This window comes from Fistularia commersonii, chromosome 3 (genome assembly GCF_037954325.1).
Source record: "Fistularia commersonii isolate RoL2024-O1a breed Wild chromosome 3, RoL_Fcom_v1.0, whole genome shotgun sequence".
Lineage (NCBI taxonomy): Eukaryota > Metazoa > Chordata > Actinopteri > Syngnathiformes > Fistulariidae > Fistularia > Fistularia commersonii.
The window spans coordinates 19502400-19524502 of record NC_141286.1 but is presented as its reverse complement, the minus strand read 5'-3'; the positions used below and the strand labels follow the sequence as shown (position 1 = coordinate 19524502).

The following is a 22103-nucleotide window of genomic DNA, read 5'->3' as shown; positions in this document are numbered from 1 at the left end:
TCTTGCTGAGTACACTTAATGCAATCTAATTAAAAGAGATTGATACACCAATTCCAAATTAGCATGACCTAAAGCTCTTGGGTTCTTTTTTTTCTAAAGAGAAGAAGAACAAATGAGTGAGACAGATTAAGGTTAGCAGTAGATTTGGACCTTGGGTATGTGAACGATGCATTCAGATAGGTCACTCTGTTTTATCTCTATGGCAACAATTCTCGTTTTCCTTTCCATTGTTTCTAAATTTACACTTACCAAGAAAAGAAGCTCTCTCAACTTATCGCTTCAAGATCATCATTACTGACCTGAAAAAAAAACAAGTGGTATGATCCCAGGTTGGGAAGGGGAGGTCAGGGTAAAATAATGTTCCATTTATTGGAATTTATTGGAATTAATTTCAATTTCACAGAGATTTTGTTGTTCCTTTAAAAACAAGAATACAAATTGACTCAACATACAATTCATCTGAAAAGGAAATAGACTGAATAATAGTGAAAATTTCTGTTCAATACATTTTTGAAAAGTAGAAACTAGATCTAATTTGATCAGTAGCATTATTATTATCATTAGTATTATTATTATTATTATTATTGTTGTTTCTGTTATTAGTTTTAGCATCACAAACAATAGTTACAGCTCTGGTATATTTATTGTATATGCTTACCATTGTAATTAACATGGTGAAATCTTTTGTATTAATCATTTTGGAGCCTTAAAAACAAGTGGAAACTAAAGAGTCCATCACCATGCTTTAAAAGAGCTATAATTGTTAAATAGAAGGTAGTGACAGACTCCAGAAAGTGCAGTAAATTCTTTTGCATTTATTGAGTTGTTAAATATGTGGTTGTGGTGACCGCTATCATACCGATCAATATATTGTTTAGTATGTTTGCATTTCTAATGTGGCTATCATTGAGAAGTCACTGTCATTCATTGCTTAGAGAGATCCCCACACCCTGGGTTTCTTGAGTTCCAAAAATACTTAAGCTTCTTAAAAGTCTTTCCCCTACTCCTACGCATTCACCTGAGGCAGTCTTAAGAGTTAAGATGTCCTGGGAATAACTTTTATCTTTTCAAGGATATAGATTTAGAGGTTAGCAGCAATTCTTGAAAAAAAATTTAACATGAGAATCTTTCAGCTGGAAAAGAATCTATTTGTGCCTGGAAGCTTTTAGAAAAAAAGATAACATCACAGTGAATTTTCATTGTTTCAATTTTGCTATGTAAAAACGCTGAATGCAGTAGCAACTTTTCACTTTAACTTTTTGTAATACAATTCTTTTTTAGATTCTTTGCTTTGTGTATGTATATGTGTGTGTGTGTGTGTGTGTGTGTGTGTGTGTGTGTGTGTGTGTGTGTGTGTGTGTGTGTGCGTGTGTGTGTGTGTGTGTGTGAGGATGTGTAAACTAACTCGCTGGTTGTTGCCATTTATATTGACTTGCCAAGACAAAAGTCAGTTGTGCTGAACTACCAGAATGTGCCACCCATGCTGAACTTAAAAGTCGAGGATGGGAAACCCCACTAATGTAATCCCGCAGTAATCCAGAGGCCACTCTAATCACTTGTACGTAAAGAAAAGATTGGGATTCCATGAGCTTATGAGTTGTCCATACAACTCCACCACTCCTGCAGTGCAGACTTAGAGAGTATGTGACTATGAACTCCTGAATTAAAAAAAAAAACAACCATGGGACAAACACAGCAAACGGAGAATACAGAAGAGATTGATGTCAGGGCACTGCAAGACATGTACAAAAAGTTTGTGGTGGAATGCCCCAGTGGACTTCTTTTTCTGCATGAGTTCAAGCGTTTCTTTGGGGTCGACCCAACCGGAGAAATATCTGATTATGCTGAGAACATGTTCCGAGCTTTCGACAAAAACGGGGTAAGACTGATATTGCAGGGATAGCCTTTGATTTTGACGTATCTTAAAGAAAATCTGAACAGATTCTTATTGTTCATTCTAACGACTGTGTCTTTCAGGATAATACCATAGATTTCCTTGAGTTTGTTGCAGCATTGAACCTTGTTTTTCGGGGAGACCTAGAGCACAAACTACGATGGTCATTCAAAGTGTACGACAAAGATGGCAATGGCTATGTGGACAGGGATGAACTACGCTCAATAATTGATGTAAGTTTATGTCAACTGCAACATATCTTGAGGGTGGGAAAGGGGGGCTTCAAACAGGGAAAGGAGGTACAGAGAAATTGCTAAGTAATGTTGATTATGTAAATTATCAACAGAAATGACCATATGGAATGCAGGAAAAGCAATGATCAATATCCAACAGGTGTGAGTATCTTTTTAACTCAAATTGTTAGCAACATACATATTTCTTAATTTCCATCTAGAGCCTCCATCGTATTAAGAATGGCACAAAGAGTGGCATGGCTGAGGGTCAGCTGACAGTTGATGAAGTTGTGGATCGATTGCTACAGGCTGTTGACAGTGATGGAGATGGTAAGTTTTTGGTCATATTTCAAATTTCAAATTTGAATACAGGCACTTTTGGAGCCATAACAGACAGAAATGATGAAGGCCAGGATAATCCTGAATGTGCTTTTATATCATTTTTGTCCATCAGGTTACATTAATCTGGAAGAGTTCATCAGAGGAGCACAGCAGGATCCCTGGGTGCTCAACATGTTGAAGTTGGACATAAATCCTGCAGGGTGGGTTCTGGAGCAAAGGAGGAAGAGTGCCCACTTCTAAAGACTACCAACACATACCAGGCCTTTTTTTTTACAGACAACAGACAAGTTGAAATCCTTATTTTATCTTAGTTCAAAACATAATCGGGCATGAACTTCTCCCTAAGTGGCCATCCTTTAGCTTGAAGCATTTAAAATATGTAAAAGAAAAACAGAGAAATACAGTTATGTGTTCCTTTTTATGCACATTTCTCACATTAGCTATGCATTCTGTAAAGGGCCTTTTGAATAGCTCAAAGCAATTATGTATCGTTGTTTGAAATACATGTTCCTGTATGCTCTGCCTTTTTTTTTATTAATTCTTTTGTTTTTCTCTGTTTGTATTTCTTATGCTTGCTTTATGTCTGCTTTCTCTTCTGAACAAATACTATTGATGTAAATTCTCATGAATTAAAGTCTATACCAAAATGTAGTATCAGTATTCCTTACATACTTTTAGCACCTTGATTTAATGAGCACTGCGGACTTAAAAGAGTGCTAAAAAAAACAAATGGATAAATGGCAAATTACAAACACTGTATAACTTGCATTGTTGCTTCAGTTAAAAAAATATCTATAACAATGAAATTGTTGTGCTCTGAAAACTAAGTTGCTCACTATGATCAGACATACACATGATGTGTTGTAGTCTAAGTTCCCCAGTGCGTTTTCCTCTATGATTGATGCTTGACAACTCTTGTTAATCACATTAAGCACAGGAATGCATTTGTAAGATGGAAGTTAATGTTGGGAAATTTTACATCCACTTTTTATGACACAATATTGAGGTCTTCTAAGTCATTAACCACAGACCTAAGTGAAATTGTCAGTGTTAAAGTTAGGTTGTCATTTGTTTAAGATGCTGTCAAACTAAGTGTGAAGTCATCAAATGTGACTGAAGCGTGACTTTATGAGTTCAAGTCATGTGACTTAAATCCACAGTTGTCTATATTCATGTCAAAAAGCATTGTGTTTTTCACTGATCCTTGCCTTTAATTGAATGACAGTAAATCAGGCTGCAATATTATTGGTTCGAGTACCAGTAATCAGGGCAATACCAGGCTCACTGCAACTTAAAAATGTGTACTTAAAGACTGTGAATGCAGGTCATCTCTAAAGGAAAGAAACATCTGAATAATTCATACAATGACCATAACATGCAGTTGACCGTGTATCATGCTGCATTTAATTTATATAAACTACGTAATATCATAAGTAATATTAGAATTCAAGCAATTCCAGGGTATGGTGGGGTCTGGAAGTCTCTAGCATTTTATTTGGCTTCAGTATCTAATTCATTTAGTTTTAGTTAGCAGTAAAGGTAGTAACAATAATGTCATAGTTATAATTATCTTTATCTCTCTTGTGTTCCCATTCAATTACTGTAAACATATATGTATGATATCTAGCAATGTGGTTTTATGTCCCACTTATGTCAACGCCATAGGTTTTGTCTCAATGTTGCTTTTTTAAACTTGGAACCAGAACACCATCACCAACATCAACAGCAAATCAACAAAACACAAGGTACTCTACTTTTGGGGGATTTTCAAACCATACAGTGGATCATCTTTCAGAAACCTTTTATATCAGGATGAACCTCATCATCACACACTAAAAGTGATTCCAACATACTTCTGTTGATTATTCATGGCCCTTGTCTCATGAGGAATCCCACCATTGCAGGGATTTGGCAATAGGGCCTTTTTTCCCTGTCTTCAGCCTCAGTCTTTGAACTGACTGAACGCCCTTCACCTTCAACCAAGGCCAAAGGTGGGATAACACATGTGGATAAAGTCTACTACTGACCTCGGTTGCAAAAAGTTCAAGATGGGATAAGTCATGCGGATTAAAGCTTTAAATTCAGCCTGTTGAGGCTAAAAATAAGCCTCTTGGTTGGGTCAGACCTTACATAGAAAGGTTATTACTCTAAGCTCAGTTTGTGACCTATTAGTTGGCGAAGAGACTTTTCACAGCAGCGCTAAGGGGAAGACTGACCTCTTCTATCTAGATATAGTTTTATTGAAGCCTCTTTTTTGTCTGATAAAAGTACAGCATGGGCCAAAACCAGCAAAGTCAGGCAAAGAGTGAAGAGCTTGAATTAAATAGCATTCAGGACCTCTACAAGTCATTCATTATGGAGTGCCCGAGCGGATCTTTGTACCTGCATGAATTCAAGAGGATGTTTGGTGTTCAGAGTGGTACTCCTGAGTCAGAGTACATGGATAACATCTTTCGAGCATTTGACATGAATCATGTAAGTTTTCTTTTTCTTTACTATCAAACTTGTCAGTCTAATTTCAACAAATTTCCTAATGATATAAGTAAACAAATTAGTTTTTGAGAATACATGGATGTATTTTGTGGTCTGAACCATTAAATCTTGTGATTGATTTTAGGACAACACAATGGATTTTATAGAATATGTTGCTGCACTTCATCTTGTTCTACGTGGGCAACTTGAAGATAAACTGCGATGGTCTTTCAAGGTGTTTGACAGTGATGACAACGGCCGCCTAGACAGAACTGAATTAAGAAAGATCGTAAAGGTACTCATTGATAAACCTGGTCTCAAACTAAAATACAAGTTTTTTTCTTGTATAAAAATACTGTGATTTGATTTTGAGTGGGGTCATGAACTGATACTTTCACTTGAATTTTGTGTAGGGAAAAAATAAGGGATAACTTCAAGACCTCCAGTTTGTTAAGCAATGAGTGTTCTGGATTCCAAATTATAAAATGCCAAATTCAGTTATTAGGGTGGCTGGAAAATGCAATGCCATGCATTCAGATCTGAGAGAAAATAGCAAAATATACACAGCCAACGCAAAGGCTCCGGGTAGTCAGCTCATATTGCCTGTCTCATTATCGCTTATGTCTTTCAGATTATATACAAGATCAAGAAAGGGTCTACGTCTGATCAAATAGGCATTGGGAATCTCACCTCTGAGCAGCTGTGCGATCGGATCTTTCAAGAAGTAGATCTAAACAGTGATGGTGAGTTATATACATATTTAGAACAGAGTGATCTTTGAAAAACTAAATCCACAGATATGCTATTTGGCCAAAAGTATTCACTCATCCATGCAAATGATCAAAATCAGGTGTTCCAATCACTTCCATGGCCACAGGTCAATCAAGCACCGAGGCATGCAGACTGTTTTTACAAACATTTGTGAAAGAATGGGTCACTCTCAAGAGCTCAGTGAATTCCAGAATGGGATTGTGATAGGATGCCACCTGTGCAACCAATCCAGTTGTGAAATTTCCTTGTTCCTAAATATTCCACAGTCAACTGTCAGCTCTATGAAAGGACATAGAAAGAACAAACAAACCAACAGAGCGGGGTCAGCAGATGCTGAGGCACATAGTGCTGAGAGATTGCGAACTTTCTGCAGAGTCAATTGCTACAGACCTCCAAACTTCATGTGGCCTTCATATTAGCTCAAGCACAGTGTGCAGAGAGCTTCATAGAATGGCTTTCCATGGCCGAGTAGCTACATCCAAGCCACACATCACCATTTGCAATGCAACGTGACGGATGCAGTGGTGTAGAGCACGCCGCCACTGGACTCTAGAGAAGTGGAGACACACTCTCTGGGGTGATGAATCACGCTTCTCCATCTGGCAATCTGATGGATGGGCCTGGGTTTGGCGGTTGCCAGGAGAATGATATTTCTCTGACTGCATTGTGCCAAGTGTGAAGTTTGGTAGAGGGGGGATTATAGTATGGGTTTTTTTTCAGCAGCTGGGCTTGGCCCCTTAGTTCCAATGAAAGGAACTCTGAAAACTTCAGCATACCAAGACATTCTGGACAATTCCTTGCTCCCAACTTTTTGGGAAGTTTGGAGCTGCCCCCTTCCTTTTCCAACATGACTGTGCATCAGTGAAAAAAGCAAGGTCCATAAAGACATGGATGACAATGTATGGTGTGGATGAACTTGATGGGCCTGCACAGAGTCCTGACCTCAACCCGATAGAACGTGTTTGGGATGAATTAGAGCAGTGACTGAGAGCCAGACCTTTTCGTCCGACATCAGTGTGTGATCTCACAAATGTGCTTCTGGAAGAATGGTCATAAATTCTCATAAACACATTCCTGAACCTTGTGGACAGCCTTTCCAGAAGCGTTGGAACTGTTACAGCTGCAATGGGAGGACCAACATCACATTGAACCCTATGGATTAGGAATGGGATGTCACTTAAGTGCATTTGCGAGTCAGGGCACTGAGCGAATACTTTTGGCCGTATAGTGTATTTACATATCAGTTACTCTCTTTTTGTTTACAGGTCAAATCACGCTCGATGAGTTTGTTGAGGGGGCAAAGAGAAGCGCTTGGCTGCAGGAATTCCTGCGCCTTGATGTAAACCCTAGTGGATGGGTCCAGAGGTACCTGTGTGACAGGAAACTCATGGCTCCCAAAGATTCTTGAATCAGAAGAGATACATTTGCAAACCATTGCTAAATGGAAAGAATCAGTATGTTGACATGGGGGATCAACAGAAACCCTTGGACCAGCAGATGGAGTCTCCTTTTGCCTTTGGCAGCACTGCCATGAAAAGCCTACATGATATTGACAAGCAGTTGCTCAAGTTTTGGGCCGGGAACCAGTGTGTGGAATTTAATGACATCTAATGGTGATTCTGGAGATTGCAAGCCCATGCCTCACTCCTCTGAAGCTGTAGTGGTTGATCAGGTGTCAGGTTGGGATAATACACATTTTTGAAAATTTGGTTACTTGAAGAAAAAGAATATAGTCTACGAACCAAGTAAGTACCTGTCAGAACTCTGCAATTTCTCAATGACTCTTTTTCAGTTTGCATGTTGTTCTTCTCTCCGTCTTGAACACTGGAGGGGATCTACAGGCCTGAACTCTTCAATACACAATTTCTAAAATGTCACACAGAGATCTAGTGCAGTTAATCAAACTGTAACCATGAGGAACCACTTCTTTATAAAAAGAAAATCGTGCAGTAAAATGTATTTACCAACTTTATCTCAAATGGAGATTCTCTCTGTATTTGAGACAATGTTAATATTTCTTTAAAGATATGATCAGGTCTAAATTAACATGTCGCTCTCTGCTGCTCCTCATCAGAACAGCTATACAGTGTTCTTAAATTCTGTATTAAACCAAGATTTTCCGACAGTAGGACTGTGTGACCCATATTGCGCCTTCTGTCAACATGATCCATGATGCAAAGTAAACAATCAATTATTCTATTCTTAATCAAGCAATATATTTTCCAAAGAGCAAGCCCATCGGTTCATCCTACGATACTTTAATGATGTATTGCTCATACAAGAAAATTTTACATTAAATAAACAAATGGTGTGTGTACCGAACCGAGCAAAATTACATATTTCACATAATCAGTGGCAGTCCATCTCTTAGGAAGTTGGGGGTCACAAATCTACTGTTGGGCATGAAGCAAAGGAATCTGAGTTCCTGGTGCAATTGAACTGAATAAATTAGTAGATAAATAAATATATGATGAAGAATAATTTAAAATATTGGGAAAATTTCCCTTATGTCTGAATGAAAGAGTGAATGGTTGTTTGTCTACATGTGGCCCTACAATTGACTGGCAACCAGCCTCTCGCCCAATGACTGGCGGGACAGGCCACAGCATCCCCCGCAACCCTAAGTGTTGGATTAATGGTATATAATGGATCGATGGATGAATGGATGGCTGAAAAACAATTACATACATTTTGGGTAAAAAAAAAAAATCACCAAACTATGTAATTGAAAAACTATATATTGATATATCTTTGAAATGCGCAAAATGTTACAATGTTTTGTACTGTGATGAACACTACTGTTAATTTCAACTCAAGTCAGCAATGTAACTCAAAATGGGGGGTGCCACCACCTCCCGGACCCCTTTACCCCTTTACCTCGTCCAAACTGTAACATATTTTCTGGACTTGTTCCTGTTATAAGTTGTAACCACAGTATGTGCCTTGAGCTATTACTTTGAAGCCTTAACAGTGAGCGGAAGTGTGGTATGTAGTGGTTGCTGAGAAATGATGGTGTGAAGACGGAAGAAAATTATAAAGATGGGAACATTACCTGTGTGGAACTGGAGTCTTCGCATTTGTCATTTTGTAGTTGTACATAGTATAGGTGACTTTCACAAGCCCTAGGTTACAATACAGTCTCAAAGGTTTAATTCATTCTATTCAAATGTATAAATTCAACATTTTCCAACCCACATATTTTCCTCAGCTCCAGCTGTCACGAAGATCTCTCTTTTTTAGATGATTAGTGCCAATGCTTTTGTATTGATGCTTTTATTTTGTTGGAATGGAGTCATCTTATGTCATAGGACTGTCTTATTTTTGCATCTGTGAAGCAGCTATTTTTTCCTGATTTATTTAACAGTGCTAAACAAACAGCTATAAAAGGCAAAAATCTACCGAATCTGCCTAACACATAATTCAACACCACATCTTACAACTGTAATAACATACAAAGTCCACAGGGAGGTGCTAGAGAGACTTGCTACTGTCCTGTTTGTACTTCATAATATATATATATATGTATAAAATAATGTATATAAACACGTGTTAAAATGTCAATACTGTAGAGTGGGGTGGGGACTGGCCAGCGGAACCCCAGAATCCTTTGCAAACGATAATGATGATGATTGTTGGGAGCTTCTCTTGGTTCTATGTTGAAGAACTTCATGGTTGAATGACTGTAAAATGTTGTGTTTTTTGTGTGACACTAACCTGCACCTTTAGTTATCACCTTCAGGTGTTGATGCTGAGAAAGACACACCCTGGGTTTCCACTGTTCGCTGTCTGTTAAATTAAAGCCATCTTCTTAAGAGAAATTTATCCTTGACTCCGATTGTTGCTTTGCTGAACCCCAGCTTCCCACATTGGTGTCAGAAGTGGGATGGCGTTTCAGTGGGGCTGAGAACTGTGCCCATGCATTCTCCCAATTGAAATTTGCACATATCAGGGCCCTTGTTTTTGCTTTTCCCGACCTGCAACGACCCTTCATGGTGGACACAGATGAGAGTAATGTGGGTCTACAGCCCGGTGAGGAAAAAGGGCCTCTCCTCCAAGCTGATAGGAGTCCCATGTCATTGCTATTGTTACCTTATTAACTTGCTCCTCTTATAACTCTCTCTACTTTTATTTTATTGATGAAAACGCACCTTCACGTATTTTTTACTCAGCACATTATTGACGTTTCATCCATTCCTTTGTGCCCTCCGACCCCGGTCACGTGGTAGCACAAGGTGGTAGCCTTCGGACCACAACCAACGCCATTATTGTAGTTCTGCATTCAGACCGCCATTTTGGTAGTTTTCTGAGGCTGCCGCCATTTTTGCAGTCCTTCAACTGACTTTTGTCTTGGCAAGTCAATATAAATGGCAACAACCAGCGAGTTGGTTTACACATCCTCACACACACACACACACACACCGGCATTTCAGATTGTCAAATAAACTTTATTATATTTAAAAGGGGAATTTATTGGTATTCTGTGTGTAAATATTGTGACAAAACTGTGTGACAGGGCCAGTGCCCGGACTTACATTGCAGTTTTGTCTTGAGTTAGGCTGATGGTGTTTTTGGTAGGTCAAAGGAGATGGCCAGTCAGTTTGTCAGGTCTATAAAAGCAGCTGAGACTACACAGTGAAATTGCCTAATGAGGCCGGCCTGACGTCATTGTCGGTGATTCGTGACGCTCCTTGCGGTGCTGGGTTTGACCAACAGACGAAGAATAACCGCGGAGGCAATGGCGCGCCACGTCCGGCCATTGTATCGGCTTTGTAGGTCCCCAAGTGCTCTGGCAAGTCAGATTGGGAAGCTTTCCGGGTCCAGTTTGAACTGTTAGCCCATGCAGAGGGGTGGTCGACGAAGAGGAATGCGCTGCAGCTGGCTCGATGTCTCATGGACGTTGCACTGTCCTGCTTCCTGCTGCTGGACCTCAGTGAGAGGCGGGAATACAGGACATTTGTGGGGAACCACAGAGGTGGTTCAGACAGTGTTTGCAACCAGAGCTCCTGCATCATGAGCTAAGCAATTGGGGCAGGAAGTCTGGTGAGCAGTTGTGGGTTTTGGCTAGAAAAATAGAAAGTCTGACTCAGTGGGCCTATGGCCATATGTATGCCGTCAGATGTACAGGGGAAGCTGGCTTGCGACCAGTTTATCAGAGCTCTTCGCCCTGCTGCATGTCCAAGTGCAGCCCCAGCACCCCCAGACCCTGCAGGCTACCTTGGAGATGGCTGTAGAGAGGGAGATTGTGTGGGGTGGGGTTGATCTGAGCGGTCAAGAGGAGAAGCCTTCTGGTGTAAGGAATGCAGTGGTGAGCCCCACGGAGGAAGAGATAGGCATGGGTAACTGAAGTAACTGAGGTATTGAAGGCTTTGGCACTACAGCCGACACACAGGACACGCCAGGAGCCAAGGGTCTACAGGGGGTCCTGGACATTTTGTTCTGCGCAGCGTCACAGGTGGGTCGGCTCTTATGAAGGGCATGGGCATGCTGTCTGCATAGGTGGGGTGAAGAATTACATTTCATTACAGTAATTTGGCAGACGCTTTTATCCAAAGCGACTAACAAAAAGTGCAATTCAGGAAGAATGATGGGTAGCAGCAGTACAGGTCCCATGTATCCTAGATTTGGACTTTCTGAGGGCTGCAGGCTGCCAGTTGGATCTCCTGAAAGGGATGGTGAGTTTTAAGGAGGGTCCAGCGGGCACATTGTTTCCCAGTGTTCTTCCGGACACACCCCTTGTCAGTCCTATGATGAATGCCATGGCCACTGTCGCTCTTCAACCCATCTCCAGACCGCCGTTTCAGGTGTCTTTTGCCCCAGGGCGGCATTCGCTCTTCCAGCCCCAGGGGGGAACTCTCCACAGCTACCCTGCCCGTGCTGCCACCAAGTGAGAGACAGAGGGAGCTGCGGGCCATGGAGGAGGAAGAGGGGTCCTTTGCCGAGGGCTGGGGATGGTGGACCCGAGGCCTGTTCTGCAGGGGGGGAAACCACAGTAGGGTCCCCCTGGGGGAAGAGGTGGCAGCATTCACCATACAGCCCAAAGGGCTGAGGGCCTTGTTTGATGAGCTGCGTCTGCACCGCGGCATGCTGCAGTGCATGTGGAAAGAGCCTGCAACAGGGGAGGAGAGATGGCAGGTGGTGATCTCCAAGGGCCTGCTGGAAGGGGTGCTCAAGGCCATGCATGGAGCTGCTCCACCGCCTCCACCAGGGGCTCTACTGAGGTTGGAACAGGAGGGATGTAGAGGATTTCTGCCAACGCTGTGACCCCTGCATGGCCCACATGGGCCCCCTGGCTGTTGTCATGCACCGCTCCAGCAGTTTCCAGATTCTGTAGACGTGCCTGTCGGTCCTGAGTATGCCAGAAACTTCAGGACAGCCTGCTAAACAGTTTTGCTCAAGAATAGCAGCAGAGGGCTTGTGTGAGGCAAAAAGGGAACTATGATGTAAGGGCTCAGGGGAGACACTTTCAGGTGGGAGAGTTGGATGGGGCTTTGTAGAGTCCTAGAGCGGATGGGGAAAGTGGCATATAGGGTGCTGATGCCTGCAAGAGGAAGAAAGCTGGCCCTGCACAGAGACAGACTGGCCCACTACAGAGGGGGCCCATCCACAGTGGTTCAGAGGACAACAGAAGGCCCTTCCCAGTCAGCGTCCCCACCCTTGCCCCAGTCTTCGTCCCCACCTCCATGACATGTTAAGTGATTTGTCATTTCGTATGGGGCAGAAGTCTTTATCTAACAAACCTTTTCAACAAAGTCTGTATGTCTATATGCGATCTTTCAAGAAGCTTCCTTAAATGAATAAAACTGATTCAAAATGCTCATGCAGACACTTTTTTTTGTTTTGGTATTCTCCGCTGTTCTTTGTATTTTATACAGTAAATGACTTGCTCTGTGCGGTCCAAATACAGTTATACCATTAGGGGAATTCAATCAATGTAAACATTTCCCTTGGCCACCCATACTATCTTTTAAGTGCTCAGTTCGTTGTAAGTGTGTTTACTGCTCAGCATTTAACAGTTGCATTCATTGTCAAATTTGAGATTTTACTAAATAACTTAATTAAAAAAAATAACTAAAATGTTTGCATTTATTTCTGACACACTCCCCTTTGAACTACAACACAAAATGCAAACAAGGGGGTTTTACATTCGTAAAACAAACTTCACCTGACTACTGCTCTCTTAAAAATATTACACACATTCATATACATACATGTTTTGGGATCAGTAAAAATCAATTCAATTAACTTCATGTCCTATAATTTCAGTTCACTTTAATTAGATTCAAATCTTCTCTTAGCATATTCAAAAAGCAGTCAGCTGAAGTATCTGTCTCTCCCCCGTTTAAATGAAATGATTTATTTATTTATTGAACATAAATAGTACACACAAATATATAAATGTACAAATAAACATGGCAAGGTAGAACTGAATGTCAATGAAACAACCAGGGATGAGGAAGCAAAGGACATAATGACATTCGGTCAGTATGTAATCAGAAGTTGATAGTGTTAACGGTTTGTGAGAAATTTATAATGCTAGACAAAATAAAGAAATTAAAAGGAAATAATTAAATAAATAGATAGACAAATAAATTAAAAAAAAAAAAAAAAAACTTGCAAAGGGAATATAACATGTAATTAAGTTGGCGGTTCACAAGGAATCTCAGACATCAAACGGAATATTTTTTGGTTTTAAATTAAATAATTTAACACCAAGTCAATTGGTTCCGCATGCGTAATCTACATTTTTCCTACACTCCGCGAAGGCAACACCCTATCGCGGCATCGCAGGAGCGTTCAGGTGTCTCAGCCGGGCGGCTGCACTCTTCGGCCAACGAAGACATGATATCGGGGCGGTATGGCGGACCGAGAAAACAGGAAAAGCAGTCCGCCATACGGGCGTCACATCCAGGTGAACTCTCCCGCTAGCTTCAGGTAAGAGCTCCGATGGGCGGGCGGCTGCGTCTGGGTTGGTGGGTAAACCGGGACCGGCGGTTGTTTGCACCGGAGGTGGTTCATGAGCGGCAGCCACCGCGGCCCCGGAGGGCTTAAGAGCGTCTTCTCGGTTCTGATCTGGCCGATACCTCCGGGTCGGCTCTGCGTATTACGGAGGAGGGGGGTTGTGTTTGGGTGTGTCCGGAAAACGTGAAATGTTTCGCCTATTTCTATTCAAACGGTCCGTCATTCGTTGTGTTCACATCCCAACACTGTGTCCGTTAGCAACTTTTAATATGAAGAATTTCTCACGATTTTTTTTTTAAAAAGCTTTAAAAGAAAATTGCAATCTTCATGAACACTGCAATGAATGGACAAATTGATGTCACTCATGTTTATCGGGAGGTCTATCTGTCAGGGGCATAGCAACCCACGGCGCGGTTACCAATCCACGTCCCGCAAGGTTTAGTAAAATGAGGAATTAGCAGGCTTCCTGGGGAGAAGCTGCTACTCCTCATTGGAATTACTGAGGGGATGTCAGCATATGATCAATATTCCCCTGTGAGACGACAACACAAACACACACACATACACACACACCCGCTGGCTCTGTCTGTCTCTATCTTATTAGCTAAGCATGAGAAAAAGCAGCTGCAATCATATTTTAAGATTTTCATCTTAGTGGTTGTGGCCATCTTTTATTTATTTGTTGGTGAGACTGAAGCAAAGAAACACTCATTGCCACTTGGGGACACACACACACTTTTGCAAGTGGTAATGAAAAACAAATTAATAAAAACAATTGTATTAATTTTAACAAAAACAGATGTATATTTAATCAAAACATTTCCATCCAACTCTAAGTCATTATTCTAAACAAAGCTGGTTAAACTTGACCATTGCTTTCATATAATGCAGATTTCTAACAATATGATCAATTCATGCAAAAATGGAATGCAATTTGTAGGTAAAACCATCAGTCTCTGGTTGGTAGGTCATGTAATGGTGCAGCCTTAGTGCATGACACACACACACACACACACACATACACACACACACACACACACACACACACACACACACACACACACACACACACACACACACACACACATACACACACACTATCACCACCAGCATCTTCAAGTACAGTGTTGAAATATTCTCTCCTCACAATTTTACTGTTCAGAAGCAGCTTGTTCTGAAATTGTGAATTCAGTGATTGTTTCAATGTGACCCATTTTAGAAGCCTGCTAAAATTTTAATTGCAGCAAACCCTTGTTTATTGCAGGGGTTACGTTCTAAATATAACCCGCAATAGGCGAGATCCACAGGGTAGTCAGCTTGTCATGAATGTCATTGCTGTCAGCAAAGGTTTCATAAAGTTTTTTTAGCTTTTGTATGGATAATGTTGGTATCCGGCATAATGTTCTTTTTCCTGCAGTCATTAATCCACAAAGCTAAAGCAGACTCCATCCTTACAATGGTCTTGTTGCGGACAGTCACAACCCTTTTTGCATCCTTGTTAAAACTTATCACTGCTGTCATCCTTGTTATTTTCCTCCTCCTTTATGTAACGAACTGAAGATTAATTTATTCCGTAATGGCGCCCTACAGCCACATAGTTTCTATGTTCATTCTGCATGTCCAGAAGTTTAACTTTTTCTGCGATAGTTAACATCCTTTTTGGCGCATCGTCAGGTGCCTTTGATGGTGCAGAACGTTTAGTCGACATTGTGGGTTTTGTCATGGAGAAAATTTGCAAACGTAAATTTGGCAAGCTGTAAAGAGACAAGGGGTGGAGATTGTTGACACTGGTCTATCGTCCTTTAGCCAATTAGCATGCAGAACACAACATACTGTACTGTAAAAAAAAAAAAGCATTTAAAAACTGCACTAAATAAATCCGCAAAACAGTGAAGCCACAAAAGGTGAACCGCGTTATAGCGAGGGTTTACTATACTCTTGTTCATGGGGAGTCACAACCTGCTCACTGAAATTTGACTGTGAAATTCTTGTGTGTCTTAGATATTTTAATTTTGTTTTCAAAGCCTGGCTACTCTGACATTTTATTCCCCCTCTATGTGGATTCAGCAGAACCTTTGCAAACTGGGAAATGGGATTAGAAAACATGTTGTTGAGGAAAATCTATAATTTTTTGGACGGATAAAAGAAAGAAAATGTAGTGCAGTGTGTAAGGATGACTTTGATGACTGGAAATCTTGTATAATGTTATCAATCTATGTATACATATTTTAGGTGGACTTTGGGGGGGTTATTTATAAAATGATTATATACATTTTGAATTTAAAAGATGCCATTACCCATTGTAATATACAACCCTATTGCTAAATAAAGGCTAAATGAGAATATGTAGTAGTGATTTGTCTTGAAAAGCCAAATTGTTCTTTCCATTAAGACCTCAATGAATCTCACAACCAGTTCCTTTCTGGCTGAAGTGGTTGCTTGAATGTGTGATCCTTCCTTAATTAAGATACAATTTTTTAAGACAGGTAGTGCATTCAATCATCCCTTATTCCTTTTCTAAAGGAGCTTCCTTACAAATTTGAGAAATTTGGCAGTATTCCTTAGCATTAGGTACTACTTTAAAGACAAAAACAATCAATCAAATTACTTCCTCTCTCCCATATGTTGCCTTGAAACATCTTTTCACCCCTTCATTTAATCTCGTCCTTTCAGCACACTTTCAAAAGTGATTTCTTGTCAAAATCTTCTTGTCGTGGCAACTGGACTTGAATTTCTTCACTTGAAGACATTTCACCCCTTATCCGAGAGGCTTCTTCAGTTCAGAACTGATACATGTTCCTCATACATGTTACTTCTAAAGTGATCAGACTACTCTCAGGTGGATGCTGAAGGGGTGCAAGAGCGCTAGAGAAAGAAGACAAGGGAAGGTTCTGAAGGGCATCCTCGAGTCACAGCATTTAATGTTTATTAATTTCTAAATGAGGGAAACCTTGATTGCAAGACTTTTCAAGTTCGGAGAGGGAGAAAGACAGCAATTGATCAGGGTGAATGTCACTTGAGTGGCTCTGAATTTCAACCACTATTGAAGCTGACGGGCTGGACAGTAATTGCTCTGGTTTTAGTTCCACTCCTGCTGATCATTAGCTGCTGTTGTTCAGTTCTGCTGAATCTGCAAATTCCTTTTTGCATCTTTGTCTCTCTTCCCCTCCCTCTTTCTCCCTCTCTTCCTCATTTCTAGCGTGCCCGTGTGACTGTATGCAGCCGTGTGGTTGTAAAACTGAATGAAATCATAAATCCTAACCGTAATTTAATTGGCATTTAATTTTCTTTGGATTGATTGTTAATCATACCAAGCCTGCATAGTCGCTGTCTGTCGTTTTTTTCAATTTTATCATATATATATATGTGTGTGTATTTTTTTCCCTTTATTGTAGTAAGATCACTTGAGTAATTAGCAGTCACAAGGAAATGAACCAGAAATCAACAGAAATTTGGAAGCAAAACATAGTTGAGATGAGATCAACAATACAGTGGCAAACCCATTTTATATAGATACATGCAGATATGAAAATAGTTTACTGGAGAGCTTGGGCAGAGGCAGTGCTGTAAAGGACACCAAAAATTCACTGTTCTGGTGGTTTGGTGAAATAAATCTCTCATCTATGAAAGTTCAAGAGTCCCAGTCAGGGAAAAATCTGAAACAAAATATCACTTGTCTTTTCTTAATGCAATAATGTTGGGATGGATATGTGTATAATTTTCAAAACCGTTAACTGTATTGTGTGGAATGATGCAATTTCACAAGGTAGTTTTATGACTGTTAAACTAGATTTCAGAATATTAAATTTTTCTCACAGTTAAATGTACACTTAGCTGGTTGTGTAAGGGTTACTTTGTTCAGCTGATGTGATGAGGAGGATTAGTTGTGTGTAGGTTTGTGCATGCTTGCACACAGTTATTGTTTGCCTTTTGTCCCCTGCCTTCGGTTTTCCCTCAGAGTCCCCTTTGTTAACATTTTCTATCAAGGATAAAATGATTTCTGTAAAAACACAACGCTGTTGCTATGAACACTTGTATATAAATGATAAATATGTTTTTGTGTTCTTCTCATGTGAGAGTGAGTGAGAGTAGGCTATTTGGGTGCTGGCCATGGGTCAAGGCCAAGCTGCATGTCCATATGGCTTCATGTTGTTTGACTACCAGGCAGTATACTTTGCCATATTAGAAATGTGTCCACCAGCAGATATTTAGACAAACCTGTATTTGCTACATCAGCTTAGTTCCCCCAAAGCGATCAGTGATTCTCCTGTTGTTTAATGCTTAAGGTCCACTGTTGTGTAAAATCAGATGATATTCTGACTATACTCTGGTCTTTGAAATGAGGCATTTCACTGAGATACTCACATTTGCAACCCCCCACGTAAGATTCATTGCTTGCTTTTTTTTACCTTTTATGGTCCAATGAAAAAAGTTTAATTCTTCTGAAATGCCATGCATGTTTTGTCCTTGTGTATTAGAGCAAGAAAGTTGCATAAGAGTGCATCCATCTAAAAAATGAGTTTTTATCTAATTGGCCAGCTCATAAAAATACAGTCCCTCCTATCTCAGTATCTTGGGTCTGACATCACTCTAGCCCTGGTTTTCAGAACCAAAGATAATTTTCAAGAGGATGGATGTAGAGTGAGAGGATAATAGGTGGTGCTTTTTATGGTCAGTGTGCCCCATAAATAAATAATCATGACTGTAGTGGAGAGAGAGACAGAGAGTGAGAGCAAGAAAGGAGTGCCCCATGTCCTGGTGTGTCTCTTGTTTGGGCTCTCCATAGCAATGGGTGTTCCCCTGACAACAGTATTTTCTTGCATAGTAAATTTGATGCATGTAACACAGAATAAACATTAGAGGGAGACAGAGACAGCAGCAGTACCTTATTATATAACACAACTCCTCTTGACAGCTTCAGGCGCTCCACTCTAAATAATTCCCCCTCTGCCTTACTCCGCGGATGGGTGGCAGCAGCACAGAAAAGAAACGGACGCTTTTCCCATCAACCCGGACGAGCCCACCCTCCCCTCTCTTTTCCTCCCTCCGCTGCCCAGCACCCACCCCAGCAATCTTCCAGACCCCCACGCTCCCCCCCACCCCACCCCCACACACACACACACCCCCACTTCCGAAACCTCTCGCTTACTTTGTCATCCTCCTCTTTCGGCTTTGGATGTCCTCCTTCCTCACAGTATGGATTCAAGAGGGGAAGGAGGAGAGGGTTGGATGGAGGACCAGTGGGAGAAATGGTAGGAAACCTTTTTTGATTTTACTCATTATGCTTTCACATGCATGCAGCAACATTACTGTGTGACCTTGTGTGTGTGGATGAGAGGGAGCATGTGTAAACATTAAGATGCCACCCCCTTGCTATATCATTGTCTACTTGCATCTTAATGCCCATGCCCTTGAAGGAAGCAGTAAATGCATTTGGCTGTGTGTGTTAGCAGTGTGGTGGAGCTTATTGCAGAGGTTGCTGGCTAAGCTGACTGAAAATAGGACCCAAGAAGCCACAGAGGATATCACAACACCCATGCGGGTTTATGTCCAAATTACAACAACATTGTCAGTATAGTAAAAGTCCTGACTGGGTTCATCAGATGTTTTTTTCACACAGTAAGCAAAGATGCAGGGGATGTATAGCATCTTACAGGGCAGTCCTGGTCCTGTCCTGGTCTTGTCCTTGCAGGAGGGCAAAGCTTAAACAATGACCGAAAGCCTACCACCTCTGTATGGGACCACAAAAAGAGTTAGCTATTCTGAAAATTGTGTGGAATATAAAGGCATTGTAGAATTGCTGGTAGGTATTAATAGTGTAAGTATGAAATAATCAATGCCAGTTTGACTATAGCATGTGCAAATATGAAAATACATAGTTTTCACTAGGAAAAAGGCAGTCCTGTTCAGGTGTTTGCACAATCAGATATTACAAAAAAAGGATTTCTTGTGCTTAAGACAATTCAGATGGTTATCTTAGTAAATTGTCACTTGCGCCAAAAAGATGCTTCTTAAGACAAGTTCAGTCACAATTATTATGTGTGACATGTGCTCAAGTTTCATTCGTTGCTCTCTGTATTGAATCATCTGTCGCCATAGTCAGGACGACTTTAAAACTGGAGTGTTGGGACTGAGACTATCAATTTCTCCACATGTACTAGACATACATAGGAACCGAGAAGACGTCTCTCACTATCCCGAGGTGACATGAGATTAACAAAATAATAATAGATTGCACATTAACAGTAAACTGCAAAGCAGCTATGATTATATTCAACAACTTGAAGCTTTACAGAGACACAATCACAGTTTAGAGGCACAGTTTTTGTTTTCAGTCAGTGTTTGTGAGCAAGCAGTAGGTATTTACAGAGCAGGGTAATATTTGGGCTGAGATGAAGGCTAATGGACTGGACTGCAATGGTCAGGGTACAAGGAGGTCACTCTACCCTTCATAACAGAACTAGCGTCTGATGGCATAAATAGTCCTATAAGCTGCCCTGTCAGCCACAGATCTCAGACTAGCACCGGCACTTTTCCAAAATTCTTAAGTAAAATAAAGTGAAACATCCATCCAGCCAAGTCATTGATCTGTGATAGCAGTTTGTTGTCTTAAATCTGAAGACCTAGCAGCATGATGTGGAACAAACTAGATTTCATGGTGCTGTGAAGTAAATATATTGATGTGGACATATACAATGATCCAGTCAGTTACAGATAATCAAGCGATATATAACACACTAATAATATATGACAGAATGAGGAGATGTGGATGTGCATGTGGATGAGTTTACCTATAAAGACAAAGAAGAGCAAAAGACAGAAGATTCTTTTATTTTAGGCCTGACAGCAATTTCCAACACAATATTTAATTTCAATGTGATATTCTACCTATTGTTAAAGTCATGCAAATGTCTTTTCATCCTATGAGATTTTTTTTTAATTTGTCTTATTTCAATGGAGTTCGTGAAGAAAAGGTGATCAAGATGAAATCCTAAATTATAACAAAAATTAGTCAATATGTGAGGATGTATTACTAAACTCTACTTGAAAGTACTGAATAACATGCTATAGTTATTTCTTAAAGATCAGACAATCTAATTTTGCCCGCAGATGATCAATGAGACATACATCACTTGCTTGGTTTAACTGACACTTGTCAATCAAGCCAAGCATTTGAGGTCTATGACCTTGAACCAGTATGTCTGTGGTTAAAATGCAAGGTGCCTATAGATATAGGCAGATAATCATAGGCTCACAGAGTACAATTAAAATTTTAGATTAATTGTTATTAATCATGGAGTCAAGGGAGATAGATCACCCATCTTAAAATAGAATAGCGCATTAAATATTAATCTCAAACTTCTTGAGAAAATTTGCAGCTTAAGACATATTAGAAACAAAAGTAGTTGATGAGAAATTCAGAGTGCCCTGCTTACTTGCTTACATTGTTACTTTTCATGCCCTCAACATATAAAGAGAATGTTACCATGGTCACTCCTTAGCTTTTCATGATGATGTTTTCATTATGTGGATGTGTGTGTAAAGCATGTTTGCACAAACCTTTCATGTGTAGATCAAACACAGATCACCTATAATTGGAGCTTTTTCCAACTATAGTGCATCCTTTATTATCCATGGTGTCAAACTCTAAGTACAGTGGGGCAAAAAAGTATTTAGTCAGCCACCAACTGTGCAAATTTTCCCACTTGAAAAGATTAGAAAGGCCTGTAATTTTCATCATAGTTTCACCTCAACTATGAGAGGTCTTGTATGTCTTCCATTTTCTAATAATTGCTCCCACTGTTGATTTCTTCACGCCGAGCTGCTTACCTATTGTACATTCAGTCTTCCCAGTCTGGTGCAGGTCTAAAATTTTGTTTATGGTTTCCTTTAACAGCTTGGCCATAGTAGAATTTGGAGAGTGACTGTTGTCTTTTACACTGTTGTCTATGATACTGATAATCAGTACAAACAGGTGCCATTCGTACAGGTAACGTGGGGAGGACAGAGGAGCCTCATAAAGATGCTAAAGGTCTGTGAGAGCCAAAAATCTTGCTTATTTGTAGGTGATTTTATGAGTAATTTACCAACTAATTCATTAAAAATCCTACAATGTGATTTCCTGAACTTGCAAAATTGGTGGCTGACTAAATACTTTTTTGCCCCACTGTATATGCAGTTTTACATGATTTTTTTAAAGATGGCTCATTAACATAATATTCTTAATATCTTCCCACAATTTGCAAATCAATGTAATGAATGTGTAGGCAGGAGTCTGTATTTTTTTTTAAAACATTTTTGAGTAAATAACTTCACAATATGATATCAATGTTAGCTGGTATGTCAATATACCAGAGTTACCATATCAGGAATAAAGATGCTAATGGCTACCTGTTTATGGATTTGAATCACAGGGTTCACTGAGGTTAAAG

At 40.3% G+C, this 22103-nt stretch overlaps 3 protein-coding genes across 5 annotated transcripts in view; all 3 read left to right on the top strand.

Annotated features, from left to right (window-relative positions):
- The first annotated feature begins 1498 nt into the window (after positions 1 to 1498).
- LOC147235784 (guanylyl cyclase-activating protein 2-like) lies at positions 1499 to 3109 on the top strand. The gene is made up of 4 exons (XM_086143998.1): positions 1499 to 1879; positions 1978 to 2127; positions 2349 to 2457; positions 2582 to 3109. Exons 1-4 carry the CDS (start codon positions 1682 to 1684, stop codon positions 2707 to 2709), a joined length of 585 nt encoding a protein of 194 aa, XP_086000124.1. The 5' UTR covers positions 1499 to 1681; the 3' UTR covers positions 2710 to 3109.
- A 1548-nt stretch (positions 3110 to 4657) lies between these two features.
- On the top strand, positions 4658 to 9426 carry LOC147235783 (guanylyl cyclase-activating protein 2-like). Its single transcript, XM_086143997.1, has 4 exons — positions 4658 to 4944; positions 5087 to 5236; positions 5573 to 5684; positions 6978 to 9426. Exons 1-4 carry the CDS (start codon positions 4744 to 4746, stop codon positions 7118 to 7120), a joined length of 606 nt encoding a protein of 201 aa, XP_086000123.1. The 5' UTR covers positions 4658 to 4743; the 3' UTR covers positions 7121 to 9426.
- A 4095-nt stretch (positions 9427 to 13521) lies between these two features.
- mapk8ip1b (mitogen-activated protein kinase 8 interacting protein 1b) overlaps positions 13522 to 22103 on the top strand; it is a 42028-nt gene continuing 33446 nt past the window's right edge. Inside the window, exons 1-2 of one of the 3 annotated variants that reach the window (XM_086143994.1) lie at positions 13634 to 13644; positions 18867 to 18923. In XM_086143994.1, the coding sequence (XP_086000120.1) occupies positions 18868 to 18923 (56 nt within the window). In that variant the 5' untranslated portion in view covers positions 13634 to 13644; position 18867. Of the gene's footprint in view, positions 13645 to 18866; positions 18924 to 22103 lie in introns of all 3 variants that reach the window. The other 2 variants (XM_086143993.1, XM_086143996.1) reach the window with 2 other exon arrangements.